The sequence below is a fragment of the Callithrix jacchus genome, chromosome 10 (assembly GCF_049354715.1).
Source record: "Callithrix jacchus isolate 240 chromosome 10, calJac240_pri, whole genome shotgun sequence".
Taxonomy (NCBI): Eukaryota; Metazoa; Chordata; class Mammalia; order Primates; family Cebidae; genus Callithrix; species Callithrix jacchus.
The window spans coordinates 5867775-5888128 of record NC_133511.1 but is presented as its reverse complement, the minus strand read 5'-3'; the positions used below and the strand labels follow the sequence as shown (position 1 = coordinate 5888128).

At 39.7% G+C, this 20354-nt stretch overlaps 2 protein-coding genes across 8 annotated transcripts in view; one reads left to right on the top strand and one right to left on the bottom strand.

Moving 5' to 3' along the window:
- AASDHPPT (aminoadipate-semialdehyde dehydrogenase-phosphopantetheinyl transferase) overlaps window positions 1–6462 on the bottom strand; it is a 78504-nt gene extending 72042 nt beyond the window's left edge. Inside the window, exons 1-2 of one of the 3 annotated variants that reach the window (XM_078339367.1) lie at window positions 6063–6462; window positions 4405–4474 (exon numbers count right to left, since the gene is read on the bottom strand). In XM_078339367.1, coding sequence (XP_078195493.1) covers window positions 4405–4419 — 15 coding nt within the window. In that variant the 5' untranslated portion in view covers window positions 4420–4474; window positions 6063–6462. Of the gene's footprint in view, window positions 1–4404; window positions 4475–4913; window positions 5050–6062 lie in introns of those variants that run through there. The other 2 variants (XM_009006709.5, XM_035264418.3) reach the window with 2 other exon arrangements.
- Window positions 6463–6759: 297 nt separating this feature from the next.
- On the top strand, window positions 6760–20026 carry MSANTD4 (Myb/SANT DNA binding domain containing 4 with coiled-coils). 5 transcript variants are annotated; one of them, XM_009006716.5, is made up of 4 exons: window positions 6760–6817; window positions 7532–7639; window positions 16386–17002; window positions 17322–20026. In XM_009006716.5, the coding sequence occupies exons 3-4, from the start codon at window positions 16541–16543 to the stop codon at window positions 17895–17897; spliced, it is 1038 nt and encodes a 345-aa protein (XP_009004964.1). In that variant the 5' UTR covers window positions 6760–6817; window positions 7532–7639; window positions 16386–16540; the 3' UTR covers window positions 17898–20026. The 5 variants fall into 5 exon arrangements, with proteins under 5 accessions (XP_009004964.1, XP_009004965.1, XP_035120307.1 ...); XM_035264416.3 differs by having other exon boundaries at window positions 6782–6867; XM_009006717.5 differs by lacking the exon at window positions 7532–7639.
- Window positions 20027–20354: the final 328 nt, after the last annotated feature.

Here is a 20354-nt window from a genome sequence, read left to right as displayed (position 1 = left end):
AGACAGGGTTTCACCATGTTGACCAGGATGGTCTCGATCTCTTGACCTCATGATTCACCCGCCTCGGCCTCCCAAAGTGCTGGGATTACAGGTGTACACCGCGCCCGGCCCCAAAAGTGTATTTTCAAAATGAGCTCCAAATACAAAGTCTCTAGGACACATGTTCTAAACTGCAAGCACAGATTTGCACTTGATTTGTTTCTTCCACAGGCCATTCCCTGTATAGGCACACTGTAGTGAAGACAGTATGAGTTAAGGATTATTAATAACTCTCCAAATCGTGACTGGCTTATCTTATTACATAGGCTGTTCCAGTACAAACCAAAGTTTGGCCATCCACCCACTATAAACAAAAATGGCAACCTAACTAGACTTTATGCTGGTTGGAGCGTCAGGACCCATCTCACTTCTCCAGACAGCAGACTGGTCTTTGAAAGAGAAACCTGTCATCCCTACTTGCTATAATGATTACCGTAGAAACATAACTAGCATCCCAACATTTCCTATTATAACCATTTATATGGGGAAAAAGAACTAAAGGAAAATAATCACAACAATTTCTATAGGCACCATACAGATTTTTCCACTCAGTGTAAATTGTTTAGAAACACGAAATTTGCTGCTGAAAAGCTTTCAATGTCATTTTACAAACCATTGTCATTTACCTGATGTGTAATAAAAATGTAAGCAATGTGATGGAACACTATAGAAAACAAAACAGAGTAAGTTTTACTTTGTCTAGCATTCAGTTAAACTCAGCAAATATATATTTGCCAGGCTAGGTGTCAGGTAATATGCTAGGTGCTGGAGATAAAACAGTAAAAAGGGCCAAGTATGAGGCTCATGCCTGTAATCCCAGCACTTTGGGAGGCTGAGGCAGGCAGATCATGAGGTTAGGAGTTTGAGACCAGCCTGGCCAACGTGGTGAAACCCCATCTCTACTAAAAATACAAAAATTAGCTGGCCATACACCTATAAAGGTGGTACACGCCTATAATCCCAGCTACTTGGGTGGCTGAGGCAGAAGAATTGCTTGAACCTGGAAGGGGGAGGTTGCAGTGAGCCGAGATCACACCACTGCACTCCAGCTTGGTGAAAGAGATAGACTCTGTCTCAAAAAAAAAAAGTGAAAAGTACAGTATGATATCTACATAGAATATGTATATGTCTAAAAGTGTTATGAAAATGAAACTTGTGCAGGGAAACTCCCATTTTGAAAACCATCACATCTCATGAGACTCATTCACTATCATGAGAACAGCATAGGAAGGACCCGCCCCATAATTCAATCACCTCCCACTGAGTTCCTCCCAAGACGTGGGAATTGTAGGGGTTACAATTCAAGATGAGATTTGGGTGGGGACACAGCCAAACCATATAAATATATAAGTTCAAATTTTCTATTAGCCCCATTAAAAAAAAAATAAAAAAACACAAGTAGTCAAAGAAATATTCAGAAAAAAGAACAAAGTTGGAGGTATCACACTTCCTCATTTCAAACTAAAGGAAAATAATTCAAACTGTATTACAAAGCTACAGTAATCAAAATAGTATGGTACTAGCATAAAACCATACACACATACCAATGGAACAGAATGGAGAAGCCAGAAATAAATCCACTCACATGCAGTCAACTAATCTTTGATATGGGTGTCAATGAACACATAGAATATGCAATGTGAAAAGGATAATCTCTTCAATAAATGGTGTTGGAAAGCTTTTGTACATTGGATATCCACATAGAAAAGAATAAAATTGGACCCTTATCTTATACCACATACAATAATTAAAGTGGATTAAAGATGTAAATGTAAGACTTGAAACTCTAAAACTCCTAAATGAAACCATATGGAAAAATCTCCTTGACATTGGTCTTGGCAATGATTTTTTGGGTAAGACACCGAAGCACAGAGAAAAGGAAAAATACGTGGCACTACATCAGATTTAATGCCTTCTACACAGCAAAGGAAACACAATGAAATAAAAAATGGAAAAGCAACCTATGGAATAAAAGTATTTGTAAACCATATATCTGATAAGAGGTTAATATCCAAAATATGTAAGGAATTCATATAACTCAATAGCAAATAAAACAACCTGACTGGATAAAAATGGATAAAAAAATCTGAATAGACATTTCTCCAAAATAGACATACAAATGGCCCATAAGTACATGAAAAGATGATCAACATATTAACCAACAAGGAAATACAAATCATAACCACAATGACATGTCACCTCATAGCTGGTAGAATGGCTATCAGTTTTTTAAAAGATAACTGTTGGTGAAGATGTGAGAAAAGGAGAACCCTTGTGCACTGTTGGTGGGAATGGAAATTAGTACAACCATTGTGAAAACCAGTACAGAGGCTCCTCAAAAATTTAAAAATAGAGCAACCATACAATTAAGCAATTGAGCAATCCAACTAGTAAGTATATAGTAATAAGGAAATAAAATGAGTATGTCAAAGACATATCTACACTTCCATGTTCATTGCAGCATTATTTATAACAGCCAAGATATGGAAACAACCTAAGTGTCCATCTACGGATGAGTTCATAAGGAACCTGTGGTGTGTGTATGTGTATATATATATATATCTAATGGAATATTATAAAGTCATAAAAATGAAGAAAATTCTGCAATTTACATCAAGAGGACAATTTACTAAGTGAAATAAGGCAGACATAGAAAGACAAATACTGTATAATCTCACCTATATGTGGAACCACAAAAACTTGAATTCTAGTCAGATGTGGTGGCTCACACCTGTAAGCACTTTGGGAAGCCAAGGTGGGGACTGTTTGAAGCTGAAGTTCTAGATCAGCCTGGGCAACACAGCAAGGCCCTTTCTCAACAATAAATAAATAAATAAACAGCCAGATGTGGCAGCGATGCCTGGCGTCCTAGCAAGGTGAGAAGATCACTTTTGCCTAGAAGTTCTAAGCTGCAGTGAGCTATGACCATGCCATTGCACTTCAGCCTGGACAACAGAGTAAGACTCTGTCTCAAAAGAAAAAAAATTGGAACTCATAGAAGTAGGGAGCAGAATGGAATGGCCAGGGCTGAGGGTTGGGAAGAAACCTCCGATTACAAAATGAGTAAGTTCTGGGACTCCGTCACACAGTATGGTGACTACAGTTAGTATTATATTGCTTACTTGAAATTTTCGAAGAAAATACATCTTAAGTTTCCTCACGCCCAGCCCCCACAAATACCGGTAAATGTATGTGGTGATGGATGTATTGACTGTGGTAATCATTTCACAATGTATATACTTATCAAATCTTCATGAATATACAATTTTTATTTGTCAATCAGACCTCAATAAAGCTGGAAATAATTTAAACACAGGTAAAATTAATTTGAGTAATATATTTTTCTTAATCCAATTATGCAAAATATAATTTCAACTTATAATCACCACAAAAATTACCAGTGAGATATTGACCTCTTTTATGCCAAATCTTGGAATCCTGTGTACATTTTACACTTACAGCACATCTCAATTTAGACACTATTTTTAAATCAGGAATACTCGATCCATATTTAAATTTCAAAAAGTTTACAACTGAAAAAGTAGATACACATACCCAAGTTTTCCAAATATACTTAGAAGTATCTAGTAATTTGAATCAAATATCAGTTTTTAAATTAAAGTTAATTGATAGAATTCAGTGAGTCGATTGTACTAGCCACATTCCATGACTCAGCTGGTATCACAATTGGACAGCACAGTTGTGAAATTGAGAGAGGCACCTCCTCCCTCCCCTCGCTTTCAAATGGGAAGGAGGGCGAAGAAGGAAAAATAAAACAAAACAAAATATCAAGGAGCTGGGAAAATGACTCCCTCTTTAGTTCCCCGCTTCTCTGCCATCTGTTAACCTTGAAAGAGCTGCAAATGAATGCTATCCCTGCCAGCTGGAGCCCAGTACTGGGTCATGCCCCTACGTCTCCACTGACCAGGCTCCCTCCAGGAAACACCTCTGCCAACTTGCCTTGATTCTGTAAGCCCCCTCCCCTGCTGGTCCCTGCTCACGCTGCATATGAATTAGCAAGTCAATGAAGCCAAAAAATTGTAAGGTTGGATGTCCAGCAACGGACAATGACATAGTTCTGCCTCAGTTTCCCCTTTAGTGTTGTAAGCTTATAAAAGGGGAGAGAAGCTGCAGCTCGTGGAGCTCAGTGAATGAGGCTGTAGCCCCCCCGCAGCTCCTGGCCTAATAAAAAGCCACTTCTCTCCACAGTTCCGTGTTTCAGAGGTTTGTTCCCCGCCGTTCCTGCTTCAAAATAAATATGTAAGTACCTTTGGGTGAAATATGCAGCCTGGACTTGGTAGTAAGAAAAATTAAATCAGCAAACAGGTTGGTCATGGAGTACGAATAGTACACACCATGGATTACCTTCAAACTCTTCATCGTTGGTCCATATCCACTCAAAGAAGACGTAGTTGAGCAGAAATAGTGAGGGGATCTGGAAAAGATATTGCAATTAGCAAAGAGACTGAGATTACTCGGAGAAGGTTTAGGTTCACGATATGAAAGCACAAGTTTGTTAATACCAATTCAGCATTCTTGTCCCTGTTACTGGGATAAATAAACAGATTCCAGCAGTGGACAGGTTCTGAACAGAACCGACTGTGTCTGGTTATGAGGATAGCTAGTTCTCTTTCTCATTGTACTCATACAAAATAATTAAAAAAATTTTTAAAAACCCATCATAAACAAAATCCAAAATTATAAAATACAACTTGTATTTTTCCAAAAATAACAAAAGTTTCTTTTGATCTACTTAGGCAAAAGTGTAGACAGGCTTCTTCAACAAGCATGTCTATAGTTACTGACAAAGTCATAAGTAACAATCTGTAAGAGTAAACAGACCATTACATTTAAAAAGCATATTTCATACTTACTTCCTATTTTATGGGAGAGTTCCTGCAAGAATATCCAGCAAGAATTCACCATTCATCCAGAACATTCTATCATTTATTTATGAAATCTTTTTTGAATGTCTGTTACATTCTATGCACTGTCTTATTCACGACAATTAACAAAAAAAGCCCCACCCACACAAAACACGTGATAGCCGCCAGAGGAAAGGCCGTGATAAGAGCCTGCAGAAGTTGGGTTGCAGATATAGTAAATAAAAATTTTTATTTCTTTAATTTAGCAAATACACATATGGATACCAAATATTGCACTGGACAGATTAAAAATTATTTGCTTTTTATCTGAACTTCAAATTTAACTGAGCGTCCTATTTTTATCTGGCAAACCTACATGGAAGGGAAAACTTGGAAGTGGAGGTAGGGCAAATGGAGAGATTTTGGGAAGCCTTCCTTTAGAAAGGAATTTCTGAAATGAACGCTGGGCATAGTGAAGAGGCAGAAAGAAATCTTTCTGGGAGGAAACACAGCAGTGCAAACTCCCAGGCCACTGCAGAGTTCAGGAACTGAAAGAGGCAAAGGGAATGGGGTAAGGAAGAAGGATGGTGGATATAACGTGAGAGCTGAAGCTTGAGGGAAACTGCGTGCCTTTATTTTTCAGGGTTCAATAAGAAGATTGCACTGTATCACCAGTCATGAGACTCCACTAAAAAACTTTAAGCAGGGGCGGGGCGTAGTGGCTCAAGCCTGTAATCCCAGCGCTGTAAGGCCAAGGCCGGCCCGCGGATCAGGAGGTCAAGACATAGAGACCATCTTGGCCAACATGGTGAAACCCCGTCTCTACTAAAAATACAAAAATTAGATGGGTGTGGTGGCGGGAGCCGTCATCCCAGCTACTCGGGAGGCTGAGGCAGGAGGATCGCTTGAACCCGGGAGGCGGAGGTTGCGGTGAGCCCAGATTGCACCACCGCACTCCAGCCTGGGGACGCGGCAAGACTCTGTCTCAAAAAATAAAAATAAAACAAGCAGCTCATTTTGGCTACAGGGCGAAGAATGAACTACAGTCTGGCAGGCAGGATACTGGGAGCCGAGTTAGGAGGCTGCTGTGGAATTCAGGGGCGTCCACCGAGGCCTGGACAGAGGCCGGCGGAAGAAAGGTGTATCGGTCACAAGCACCTGAACGTGGGACGGCGGAAAGTAAGCAACTGCAAACTTGAATACGGAAGAGGGCTTGGGGGAGAAGAAAGCAGAAGCAGCACACGTCTGGGGAAACAGCGGAGAAACAGTCAAAAAACACCAGACGTCTTCTGAGAATGACAGCGTGATAAGGACTGAGAAGCGACTCCTAGATTTAGCCGTAAGAAGTCACCAGTGACCTTTGGCACGGGCAGTCTCGGAGGAACGGTTGAGGTCAATTAGGTCGCAGCTGGTCCGGCAGAAGGCGATGCTGGCCTAGGAACCCGCTGCAGCAGCACCAGGCTCTCACTTCTTTGCCCTTTTAACAGGTGAGGGTCAAGGACAAGAGACGAGTTTGAAGATGCGCGGCTAGTGCCCCCAACAGTTGGAACAGCGAAGCAAACGCATCGCTAGGGGCCAATCCTTTCCTACAGCCCACTTGACTGACAGAGCTGCGCGCCACAGACGAAGCGCAGAGAGGGAGGTGAATCACGAGGGGGCGGAACTCCAGGGCACTAACCCGGAACCGGTTTGGGACTCGATTCCCATTGTGAGGCTTGGCCTGGGGCGGGCTCTCAGCCGGAATGGCAACACCCTTCCGTCCAATGGATGAGCTTCGTCAAATGAACGGCAGCCACATTAGCCAATGGGTGGCAGAAGATGGGCGGGCGAAGTTAGTGGGAGGGGAATCAATGAAGCTTCTTTTTACCTACCCCCTCAGGGGCGATCGTGGGGAGGTGCCGCTGGGGTCGCAGGTGAGCGGTTCTGTGACGGAGGAGGCGGCCAGGGAAGTGGCGGCTCCGTGGTCAGTGGGTGCCCTCATAGTGGGAGGGGTCCCGGAGGGGTCAGAGACAAGTGGCCGCGCCGCTTGCTGCCGGGTTTGGTCCTGGGGTTGTGGCGCAGCGGGACTGCTCGGGAGAAATGCCACGCGCGTCTGTCGCCTGACTGGGGAGGCTAGAGAGGGCCCAGGCCACAAACAAGACTTCAGAAGTTTCTGGGCACTCATTCGGGACTCTCATTTAATATCCAGAGAGGGGATTCTCCTTTCAGATTGTCCCGACTCCACCGGGACTCCTACCAGCAGCAACCGCGTCGTTGTGGCCGAGTCAGGTGCGCGCCCCTGATCCCCTGGGTGGCCTCCCGGGAGTCCAGTCTAATTCGATTCTTACCAGGGGCCGTTTTCGGACGATCGCAAAGGAGGCCCTGGGAGAAAAGTGAAAGACACTTTGATAACCGGCGACCCTTAAACAAACTTATGTATCCACCGCAAGTTTTAGAAAAGAACATCCTTTTTGGCAGGGAAGTGAATCCCCCATAAGAACATAGGGGAGGGCAAAGCCACGCTTTAAAGAGAACTGGGGTAGGGGTTGATATTGTCGATTTATGCTGCTTTTCTTCTTGAACTGCTTAACCTATTTACCCTCAATTTTTTTTTTTTGATCCGAAACTTACCGTCTGGTTTTTCTCAGACTTCTTAATTCTGTCTTATCATGAAGTATCTACGAACTTCATTCTCAAGTTTTAGTGCTTGTAAAAAGTTGTGTGGTTATGCGGTGCGTCATCTTCACAAGGATTACGTAAGTGAACTCTATCTCATTTCTGTTTCCAAGCAGTAAAGAACGATTGTGAAGTGGGATTTCAGGAAAATGGCTGTTCTCTGTGATGGGGCGTGGAAGGTTTGTAAGTTTTAGAGGCTGCAGCTGTTGAATCCTTTCTTCTAAGAGAGGGACGATAACTAATATAAAAGGGATAGTGTGTGACATCTAAAATGACATATTTTCACATTTTATGAGGTATCATATCACCAGCAGCAAGAATAGTGCTTGGCACACAGTAGGAGCTCAATAAGTAGTTTTTGAGGAAATCATTGGGGAATGAGTGTATGGTGGAAAACCCAAGCTTCTGTTACCTGGGTACCAACATATAAAAGAGAGGACAGTTGGAAATGGCTTTTATCCAGGTAAGCATAGCTACAGAACTTAAAAAAGTCAAGATGCATCAATGCTGGCACTGTTTTGCACTTAATCAGAAAATGTCAAGGTGTGAGCAGAACATTTTTCACACAAGCCAAGACTGGATGTCTAAAGTGCATCCCAATATCAATTTTAGTCAGGTTTAAAATGTATTGAGTGGAATAGTTCACTAGTTCAGAATAGATCAGTCAGGGACAATGGGATACCACTTTGTAAGTTAGAGGTATGGAGTTAGAAGTTGTTGGTAAAAAAAAAAAAAAAAATTAGGCCTTGCAAATAGCAAGAGCTGCTGCCAAATTTTAAAAATATACTGATTCACTGGTACTTGAAAAAGGACTGATATTTCTTCCATGTATCAATACATTTACAACTGCAATTTCTAAATTGATCTCAGATTCTAAGAGCAATATATAGTAGATATCTGCATAAATTTGGATTCTCTTGACAACTTCAATCATTTTTATTTTATTATATACTTACACTGGTTATATATTTGAACGTTAATACAGTAACATTTCCTCCATATTAAAGATAGCCTGCTTGAATTTCAAAAAATTTTCACAGATACATTTATCTCTTTCAGTTCATTTTTTAGCAAAGAATAGGTCTTACTAAGCCAGAAGTAAAGATTTGCTCTTTGGCACCATACTAATTTTCCAGCTTTAATCCCTGGTACTTCTTGCTTTTATTTCTGTCCCTCATTAGTCTGTTTGTTTTATAAGACCATAATCAAAGGCTGATTCCGACTCAAAACCTTCCTTGATCCTGTCAAAGATTTGTCCTTCTTATGAATATCCAGAGTATTTTGTTTGTATTTCTTTATTGTAGTTTTTATGTATTTGTATTATTCATCCAGTGAAGAAATATTTGTTAATTACATCCAAATACTGTACTGGGCAATGGATAATAGCTGACATTTGTGGGCTTACATATGATATCTTAGGCACCATAAGCTTCTTAATTGGATTATCTCTTTCAATCCTCAGAACATCATGAGTATTAGTCTATTATTATTCCCATTTATAGATGAAGAAACAAGTTTAAGAGGTTAGGTAATTTGCTGGAGATCACAGGGCTAGTCAAGTGGTAGAACTGGCATACAACTCTAGGTAGTCTGTATCCACAGCCTTCAGGTTACAGATCTCGTTCAGTTTATGTACATGTTTTTATGCATCTATGTTTTACAGCCTTTAAAAATTGTAAATTATTTGAAAGCAGGGTGCTATATTCATATCTGATCCCTTGTTGCTCCTATTGTAAATCAGTGGTGTGATAAAGCTGATAGTGGACGCACACAGGAAGGACATCAGACTTAGATGAATGGGAACAGTGATGACAATCCTGGAACAGGAGACATTTAAATCGAGTGCTGAAGGATGAGTAGGCGTTTGCCTGATGATAAGACAGACACCAAGGAAATTGGGAAGATGAGCTGGAGAAATATATGCGCGATAGTCCAAGGGCAGGGACCGTGACGGCTCGAGCCGTGCTGTCCAGTATGGTAGCCAGTAGCCGTACGTTGCTATTGAGCATTTGAAGTGCAGCTAATCCAAACTGAGACGTGAAGTGGATTTCAAAGACTTAGTATAGAAAAGGAGTGTAAAATATCATAATAATTGTTTATATTGATTACATTTTGAAATAACATTTTAGATATATTGGATTAAATAAAATACCCATTTTTACCTGTTTCATTTTACTATTTTAATCTGGATACTTGCGGATTTAAAATGACATATAGGGCTCTTACATTTCTATTGGAGAGCACTGATCTAGAATTTGCAGGCATTGTCAGAATGACCGGTACTGTGTTTGTGTGCCACAGACATGTGAGTACATGTTTGATGGGGAAGGTGAATTGGGAAAGTAGGTTGAGTTGGTTTTGTAGGTGATGGTAAGACCAGAAAAGGTACAGGTGAAAGTTAAAGGTAGAGTTTACAATAGGAAGAGAGGAAGAGCAAGGGGAGTAAACTTAACCTCTTAAGTGCAGTGGAAAGTCTGGTAAGGTTTTAAACACTCAGCCTATTTCTGTTGAATGAGACAGTCTCCTAATTACTTCATTTAATAGTGCATGTTCCTGATTTATACTCCAAATTCAGTAGTAATTTTTCCTAATGGAGGTATGGATAGATGTCTAAAGACATTGTACTTAGAAGAAAATTTGGTTCTCAAGAGAGCAGTCCTTTTCTTCTTAAGTCTAAATCACCTTATCTTGTAGGGCCTTGATGTGTTCCCAAAAAGTAGGAGTGTGAGTTGGTCCTTACAACTAGCATATTTTTCTTGCATTTGACGTGACATTTCGTTGGTCATATTTTTCCATAAATAAACCAGCTTCGTCTGTATTATAAGTCTTTTGTGTCGGATGAGGTCTTAATAATTTCCAAAAGGAAATTTCTTAGCAGCTACACCATTTGCCCTCTGCTTTGCCTTTCTGTACATATCTGAGCAAGTAAACTCTTAACATTGATTCTCTAGCTGGGTGGTTCTCAATCCTGGCTGCAAATAAACAGCATTTGGAAAGCTTCAAACTCTGAGTGCCTGGCCCTATTCCAAAGGTTGTTTCAAGTGGTCAGAGATGGGAACTGGTTATAGGTATTTTTAACAAGCTCTCTAGGTTATTTTGATGTGCTATAGACCTACGCTTTTCAGTAGATTAGCTACTGAGTACATGTGCTATTGAGTACTTGAAATGTGGCTAATACAGGATGAGATTCCATCTTTGTCTCTTCATTTGTCCTTTAGAATCATTCACATGCATGTCATTTCTCTGTTTTCAATAAATTCTCTTTAATTTTTGTTATAGTTTTATATCTTAACATTTTCAACAGACATAGCTTTTTAAATCAATGTATGTGATGGAATTAGTATGTATCCATGTAATACATATTTGTCCATAAATATTTACATGCTATTATAAACATGATTTTTATGGAAAGAATTTCAAGAAATTGCTAATATTAGGTACATTGGTGGTAGAGATTTTTCACTTCATTGTGAATTTACATTCTTATTTAGATCTTCTAACTGTATGTTTATTTTCCTGTTTAAAAAAATATCAGACTTTAAAAAATGTAGTTCTCGATAATAAAAATTTCTCATGAGTAGATTTTTAATATAATTGTGATCCTTTCAAAGTAAAATAAATGTGCTGTGGGCTAAGAAACAGCCATACGGCTGAGACAGAAATGGCCGTGCCCACGATCCACAGATTGTTGGTAGACAGAGTTAATGAACCTGTGGTAGAGCATAGCATGTTTTGTGTCTGCGAATGTTCCTGAGCTGATCTGTGAACATGTACACACAGACATACACATGCATTTCCTTTGCCAACTTGTGTCAACTACAGCATCTACATGGGGACAATGTGCTAAGGCATCCGTACTCTAACATGACATTTACTGCATATGTTCTATTATGTGACTTAATGGTTTATTCGTCCAGTCCCCTTTTGATAAATATTTCTATTTTTACCATGCATTTACCTCTAAAATGTGATAGTGATTTTTCAATGGCTCAAAAAGCTATGTCAATGTTCTGATACATTCTGTATATTTTGGAAACAAAAATTTATCACACGTAGGTATTTGATTTGATGGAATGTCTACTTTAGAAATAATTGGCTTGCAGTCTTCTTTTTTTAGTTGTTTGCATACTTTGCCCTTTTTTGTGGGTATGTGAAATTGACAGTGATTTCTTGAGAGTTCATTTCTGCTGTTTTGAATTTTTAGTTCTCTCTGACCTCTATTTCAGCAGCAAGTGGCAGTTTGAGAAGAGCAGCACGTCTGCCGGGGGCTCTTGGCCAGCAAGAGGGTCCCAACCTGGATAGGGGGGTGCGCTGAAGATAAAAGATGACAGACAGAAGGGGTGTGGAGGGTTGAGAAGCTATGCTTCACCAACAACTTTATTGCGCTGAGGGTTTGATTATGTAGTTACAAGTAGAGTTGCTTACATAAAACACAAAAGTTATTTCCATGAGATAAAGGGGAAGGAACACAAAGTTTTACCATAAAATCACAAGTCTCCTTACATCAGATAAGTATAATGGAATACTTAAGTCACCAGGTAAGTAAGTTACGCCCAGTTGTAAATACTTAACAATTGTAAATACTGAAGTTGAGTCACAAGGTAAGTAAGTTACACCCAGTAAATACTTAACAATTTTAAATACTGAAATTGAGTCACAAAGTAAGTAAGTTACACCCAGTAAATACTTAACAATTGTAAATACTTCAGTCACAAGGTAAGTTACGCCCAGTAAATAAATACTTAAGTTATTATTTTACATGTAGCAAGGATCCAAAAGTGAACACAATGAAGCAATAAACCATAAAGAACCGAAAGTGGACACAATGCCCCCATGTCCTCATCTCCATAAAGTAATGTCTGTTAATTATTTTGAATAGCATAGTCCCTCTCTCAGTTCCTGCTTTCCCTCAGCTCGACTTCCCCGGCAACCGGGGATCTGTGTCCGGGCTCAAGCTCACTGTATGGCGAGGCCCATTTCCTAGGGGCCTCACACAGGAGCGTTCCCCACAGCAGTTAAGGAGATGGTTATTCCACATGAGTGACTGGAAACAAAAAGATGTGGTGATGGGCATGTTTTTGATGGTGTTATTAGACACACACAAAGTCAGCTGAACAAAGATTAAGAGCTTGAAAAGGAAAAAATGCATGAAGGTTTAATGCAATGGTGATAAGAAATGCTTTGTTACTAAAGTTTAAAAGTAAGGTATTAGCATCCAATTTTCAGTCTAAAAGGGAAAAAATGATAGAAAATGTGTGCATTTTCTGATTAAAAATTTAGCCTTGCTTAATTGCTGTATTTTTGCTTCAGTAGAAGATACTATTTGTATTGTGAATTACAATAGAACTATTTTTTCATACTAATGAAAAGTTTAAACTGGCAGACAGTAAGAGAGAAGAAACCATGTGTTGAAAAGACCTGATAACTTTTAACAATTTTAGTTGAGCAAACAGTGATTCTTGAATCAGGTAGCTCCAAACCAAAGTGGCTGGGGACTGTGCAGAGGAGATGCAAGATGGGAAGGCTTTATAGGGCTAACAGAAGTAAAGCAAAGCAAATATTTGATTGGTTACAGTTATAAGATTGTCTCATTTGATCTATCCTGCTGGAAGGTCCCTAGTTACCTAAGTTAGTTGATGGCTTCTGATTGCTTAGTCTTAAGTGTCTTTTTTTGAAAAATATAGGTATTTACCAAAAAACATAGCCCAAGTTAAGTGTTGCATATGTTTGCAAATCAAGCAAGGTTAAAGTCACGAATGAGGCCTACCTGGTTTTGTCTGCTCAGGGATTCTTCAGGCCAGGTCTCTCTTCTAATTTCCCATAACAGGAGGTAGAGGAAATGTAAATGATTGAAGTTTTGAGGAATTTTTCTGTCAACACGAAGAATTTTATCTGGACCTTTCACATAGATAAGAATCTCCTTTTGAAAATCTTTTACTAAATGACATCTAAAAACTTAGTAACACTTTTGTTTTTGAGAAAAAGTCTGGCTCTTTCACTCAGGCTGGAGTGCAATGAATGGCATGATCTCAGCTCACTGCAACCTCCGCCTCCCAGGTTCAAGTGATTCTCGTGCCTTAGCCTTCCGAGTCGCTGGGATTACAGGTGTGCACCACCATGCCTGGCTAATTTTTGTATTTTTAGTAGAGATGGGGTTTTGCCATGTTGCCCAGGCTGGTCTCGAACCCCTGAGCTCAGGCAATCCACCTGCCTTAGCCTCCCTAAATGCTAGGATTACAGGCGTGAGCCACCATGCCCAGCCAGCCGCACATTGTTAAGATTTAACTATCACAAGCTGCTGATAAAGTCGAAGTAGATGTGACATGAGGGAACCTGGATGTAATAGTCTTGCCATCTAACTAGCCGTGTTGTAGACAAATTAACCCCCCTGGATCTTGTTTTATAAATAGAAAAGCTAGTGTCTCCCATATAATGACATGGTGGTGTTTAAATGACAGTACTCGGAACTTCATGGATATTTGACACTTTTTTCATATTGACAGAAAAAGTTTAAGGTCAAACAGTGATAGAGCTAGAAGGGGTCTTGGCAGTGTCATCCCATTTCACATTTTATAGGGGAGGTAAAGTCAGCTCTGTAGTAGTTATCAGTGAGTGAATTTGAAGTCAGACAGCATGGTCTGTATAAGATCCCACTTATTCTTTCTGAGCTCTCGTTTCCCCGTAGATCTTTTAAAATCTCTTCCGACATCTATCCCACTTCTCAGCTGAATCAATATTAATAAAGCCATATGTACTGTATTGTGTAAGACACTGGGACCTTTTTGGTAGATGGCCTCATTTTCTGCCAGTATGAGAAAATCCAGTCCCTGGCTCACTCAACATCTGTTCTGGCCTTCTAGTATGCCTTCCAGCAATGCAAAGGCTAGCTAGCACAAAAACTACGCACTTTCCCAATCCATTGCAGTGAGGATTGTGGATGTGCTTTAGATTCCACCAGATGCTTGAATTCAAGGTAGGTAAGAGAGTCAGGCATGTAAAGCATCTGTTTTACTAGTGTGGGTCTAGCACGGAGGTTTTCAAAGGCTACTGTGCATTAGAGTTATCTGGAGGGTTTATTGAAACACAGATTGCTATGTCCCACTTCTGGAGTTCCTGGTCTGGAAGGGAGCCTAAAAAGTTTACGTTTCTGACTAGTTTCAGGTGCACCTTCTTCAACAGTCCGACAAACCAAGAGCCTGGAAATTGGAGAAACACTGTCTTATTTCTAAAAGAAATGCTTACAAGAGAGGATCTTTTCCACTCAAAGTCTGTACACAAATACTGCCACATGGATATTTTAAAATTTACTTAATGGAGACTCCAAGTATAGTTTACCTTCCTGTATCGTGATCTTCAGCTCTGTACTTAAGGAGCACAGAACAATGCAAAATACTGCTGAGAACTTCTCCAAAGGAAGGCACATAATTAAGAGCCTTAATTAGAAAGAAAAATATAGTCCAGCCTGATTTTGTTTGGTGTAAGGGGCTTTTGTTTAGGTAGTTTGAGCAGGAGGAGGATGGGGTGAGCTTTGAGGAACAGAATTACAAGGGCAAACCAAACAATGTGCGCTAGTCTATGAAAAGTTTAGGAATCTAAAAACAATTTTTGGTGATCTTTGCCTTTTTCTTTTTTGGTAATCATTTTCTTTATTGGTTATCTCTCTTTTTTTTTGGTGATCTCTTTGGTTATCTTTCTTTAACTTGATTAATTAGGTAGGATGACCAGGTAAAATCCTTGTCATTTTTATGTTACTACTTTTATTTTGTCATATCCCTAGAATACTTTAATGGTTTTAGGAAATTATATTCCACGTTTAGTGTTTCTATGTTGGTTTAACCTTAAAATGAGTTTGCATTTGTGAAGTAGTAAAGTTTATTTGGCAGATTACATTGTCTTAAATTGGTTTCTGAGTTTTATTGATTTTTGCAGCTCAGCCTTTCAGTTTTCCTCAAATTATTCTACAAAGTGTACTTTTTCTTTCAGATATCTCGAACTAATGATCATTTTGGCAAATAGACTCTTTCATTTATTCAAAATGTATTTATTGGTGTGCATGCCGTGTGCCAGAATCTCTGCTAGGCTCTGGGGAGCTGATGGCCAGAGGAAACATCCCTGCCTTTGTGAAACTTTGCAATGGAGTGGGGAAAGGGATAGACTCTGAGCTGTATGTTAGCATGACTATAAAATTCAGTCTAGAAAAGGAATGCAAATTTTATGCTGGAGTAATTTGACTTATCAGGAAAGGCTTCACTGAGAAATGGATGCTTATTCTGCAAGCTAAAGGATGAGGAGGAATTAAGTAGGCCAAAAAGGGAGCAGTCCATTTTCCAGGCAGAAGGAACAGTGTGGGCAAAGGCCCTGAACCAAGAAAGAGCTTGACAGGAATAGGTGGCTGAAAGTTGGCCAGTGCAGTTGGAGGAGAGAGGGAGAATTCGTGGGAGAGGGAGCTGAAGGAACAGGAAGGGAGTCAAGAGTGAATACTGGCAACTGGTTAGGAATCTTTGTGGCAGCGCACTGGGGAAAAGATGGCGATTTGGACTATGTTGGTACTGGCAAAGATAAAGAAGATGACAAATTTTTGTTAGTTTTAATTTTATTTTTTATTGTACTTTCAGTTCTGGGGTACGTGTGCAGAACGTGCAGGTTTGTTACATGGTATACATGTGCCGTGGTGGTTTGCGGCATCCATCATCCCGTCATCTACATTCAGCACTTTTAAGCTATATTTAGAGGGTTGCTCTTTGTTTCTTTTAAATATTATATAGCTTATTAGGTTGATATGTTATGGAAGTTGCAGATTGATTGCCTGTACCTTTTCCCTTTTAGGAATTATCCAGCCTGCCTCTGCTACTAGATAAATGGAAGACGACGATTTGAACTAAGTCCCAGCAGAGAATTATCCTTGGTCTTGTGCTTTGCGGCACTCCTCAAATTGTTTTCACGCCTTCTCTTACTATAAAAACTGCATTGAAGTTAAAAAAATGAAGCAGTTAAAAAGAAAAAGGAAAAGCAATTTTAGTGTTCAAGAAACTCAGACCCTTTTGAAAGAAATTACAAAAAGGAAAGAAGTCATTTTTTCCAAGCAGCTCAATACAACAATTAACGTGATGAAGCGAATGGCTTGGGAAGAGATTGCACAGTGTGTGAACGCTGTGGGAGAAGGAGAGCAGAGGACAGGGACAGAGGTGAAGAGAAGATACCTTGACTGGCGAGCACTTATGAAGAGAAAGAGGATGAAGGCCAACATTAAGCTGGTCGGTTCAGGATTTCCCCTTCCCTCCTCTGATTTAGATGACTCACTCACTGAAGAGATAGATGAAAAGATTGGATTCAGAAATGATACAAATTTTGACTGGCAAAATGTGGCTGATTTCAGGGATGCAGGTGGTTCCTTAACCGAGGTCAAAGTGGAAGAGGAAGAAAGGGATCCCCAGAGTCCTGAGGTAAGTATTAGCCTGTGTACCCCCTTTTAATCTTTTAAATTCTGATTTGGGAGATTATTGTTCAAGCTTATTTAAAAATAGAACATAACAAGGTCATTTTATTTGTTTTCTCTTTGCATCGTTAATACCTTTCTTCCCACCTAAATATAATTACGTCAGTCATATGTATTACAGACATCAAGTAACTCAATGGAAATGATATTAAAATTCAAATTAAGTATTTTTCCCCAAACAATGCAGAAAGCTTTTGAGAAATATTTAGACAAATTGCCACAAAGTAGAAGTCAATACTGAAAACTGCTTTTCTCTTTGCTCTTAGTTTGAGATTGAGGAGGAGGAAGAAATGTTGTCATCCGTCATACCAGATTCCAGGAGAGAAAATGAACTTCCCGATTTCCCCCACATTGATGAGTTTTTTACCCTTAATTCAACACCATCTAGATCTGCATATGACGAGCCTCATTTGCTTGTAAATATTGAGAAACAGAAACTAGAGTTGGAGAAACGACGACTGGATATCGAGGCTGAAAGACTGCAGGTAGAAAAGGAACGCCTACAAATCGAGAAAGAGAGGCTGCGGCATTTAGACATGGAGCACGAGCGGCTTCAGCTGGAGAAGGAACGGCTGCAGATTGAGAGAGAGAAGTTGAGGTTACACATAGTCAATTCAGAGAAACCGTCCTTGGAAACTGAACTCGGTCAAGGAGAAAAGTCCATGCTTCAACCACAGGACATAGAAACAGAGAAATTAAAACTTGAGCGAGAACGCTTGCAACTGGAGAAGGATAGGCTGCAGTTTTTGAAGTTCGAATCGGAGAAGTTACAGATTGAAAAGGAGCGCTTACAAGTAGAGAAAGACAGACTTCGAATTCAGAAAGAAGGGCACTTGCAATGATTTTTCCAGGCCTCCGTTTAGCAAATATTTGAAGACTGTAGATTTCTCTCTTATCAGGTGATAGAATGATGGTTGCTGGATTAGCTGTGGTTTCTTTTCTTGTCTCATGTCAGTGTTCAGTAGGAAAAAGTTATATGTGGCTAACTGTATGCCTAAGTAGTGTATGATATAAGAACTGTGCCCTAGCATAAACAGTGTAGCAGAAATTTACTGTGCTGGACTCTCTACCTTATAACATTACATGGAGTCTTGTATAGTCTGTGAACCCAGGGTTTACAATTATGTCTGTATAAAATTCTAGCCCAGAAGTTCTCAACTGGGGTTGATTTTGGCCTTTAGAAGACCAGTTTGGTGATATCTGGAGGCATGTTTGGTGGGGGTAGGGGGAGAGTTGCTGCTATGCAATGCATACCTCCTCAACACCCCCCCTCACACACACAGACTCAGTAAAGAATTTCCCAACCCAAAATATGATTAGTGCTGAGGTTGAGAAATCCTGTTCTTGCTTAACTCTGTACCTCTATAGCTATGTTTTGTAGTTTTAGAATATTAAAACCTCAGATATTTATGTGGATAGCTACTTAAATGGCCAAAAACTTTAACTATGAAATGTTACTATGTAGTCTATTGAATATAGGAAGTGATGAAGATTATAGGTATTTCATTCCCATGATTCCACCTATAAATCGCCTTCTCAGATTCAGAAAACAGTACAGGGAACATTAGAGATTATCTAAAATGGGTCACTTTGAAAAGAATTATTTATCTCACTTTTAATGCTTTAGAAGGAAGAGGTAATTTTAAAGCTTTAGTTCCTTTTCTTTCAGTCATTGTCTGGGTTTGGGTACAAAAATTGTCATTTCAGTAATGTCCTGAACTCTTATAAGTGAATGGTCAAAGCTAGTAAAAATGACAACAGTGTAAAAATGGAACTTGTATTCCATGAGCTTGAACCCAAGGACTGACTGTTTGACTTTTAAAATAAGTAGTAGCAGCCATTTGGGAGTGGGGCGGGGGTGGGGAAAATGTCCTCTGTATCCAATAATAATGACGATGTTGAAATAATGATAGTAGCTATGTGTTAGGGATTAGAGAAGCGCTTCTTACACTATCTAACCTGATATGTAGAACAGTTGTTTAGAGCTGTATCTGTTTTTATTCCTGTATCTGAAGCTCAGAGAAGTCACACAGAGTCAATGGCTGATCTTTTATATCATAGTGTATTTTGTCCTTCCCCCTCCCCTGAGGAACAAAGTACGTATCTTGAGTTTCTTTGATATTTACTCTGAGACCAAGGGCTTGCTTAACTGATGATTTTCCTTCAGTTGTCTGAAGCTGCTTTCCCCACAATCCAAGTGACTCTGATGCACACTAAAGCTGAGAATCGCCGTACTGATCACTTTTCAAGGTTGCTATGTAGCTTTAATACAGCTTTTCTGTTGGCAGTTATTACCTTGATTCTGCATTTCCTCCTTGATAAGAGTGGCTTGAAACTCAAATGTATGTTGACATTTGAGGATGGGTATGCAAGGAAAAAATATACTTCTGTTTACTTACTCTGTCTTTGAAATCGTGTTATTTTTCTATATCTGAGATAAATGCTTCTACCATAGAAATAAATTTGCCTATACTATCTGAGAATTTGTAATTACAAATGATACTCATTGCTCTAAGGATAGAGGTTATCAAGCTTAGAGAAGAGAGCCCTATCATGGTCAGTGAGGTCAGAGGCCTCACATTTGGGCTGGGCATTAAGCTATGTATGCTGGATATGTTATTTTCTCCTCAGAAGAACCCTTGAGATCTAACTCATGTGATATGGTTTAGCTGTGTCCCCACCCAAATCTCATCTTGAATTGTAGCTCCCATAATTCTCACATGTTGTGGGAGCGACCCATGGGAAGATAATTGAATCATGGGGAAGTTTCCCCCATACTGTTCTCATGATAGTGAATAAGTAAGTCTCGCAAGATCTGATGGTTTTATAAGAAGAAACCCATTTCTCTTAGTTTTCATTTTCTCTCTTGCCTGCTTCCATGTAAGACGTGCCTTTCACCTTCCACTGTAGTTATGAGGCCTCCCCAGCCACGTGGAACTATGAGCCCATTAAACCTCTTTTTCTTTATAAATTACCCAGTCTCGGCTATGTCTTATTCAGCAGCATGAAAGTGGACTAATATATCATATTATCGCCACTCTTATAACAACAACAACAAAAAGCCTCATTTATTTAATTAACCATCTATCTTAAAAATTCCATACCAATATTGACCCAAGATTTTAGCATAAGCACCACCACCACCACCAGGCCAGGTAAATTTTTGTATTTTTTGTATAGACGGGGTTTCACTGTGTTGGCCAGGCTGGTCTCAAACTCTTGACCTCAAGTGATTCATTGGCCTCTGCCTCCCAAAGTTTTGGGATTACAGGTGTGAGCCACCATGTCTGGCCAGGTTT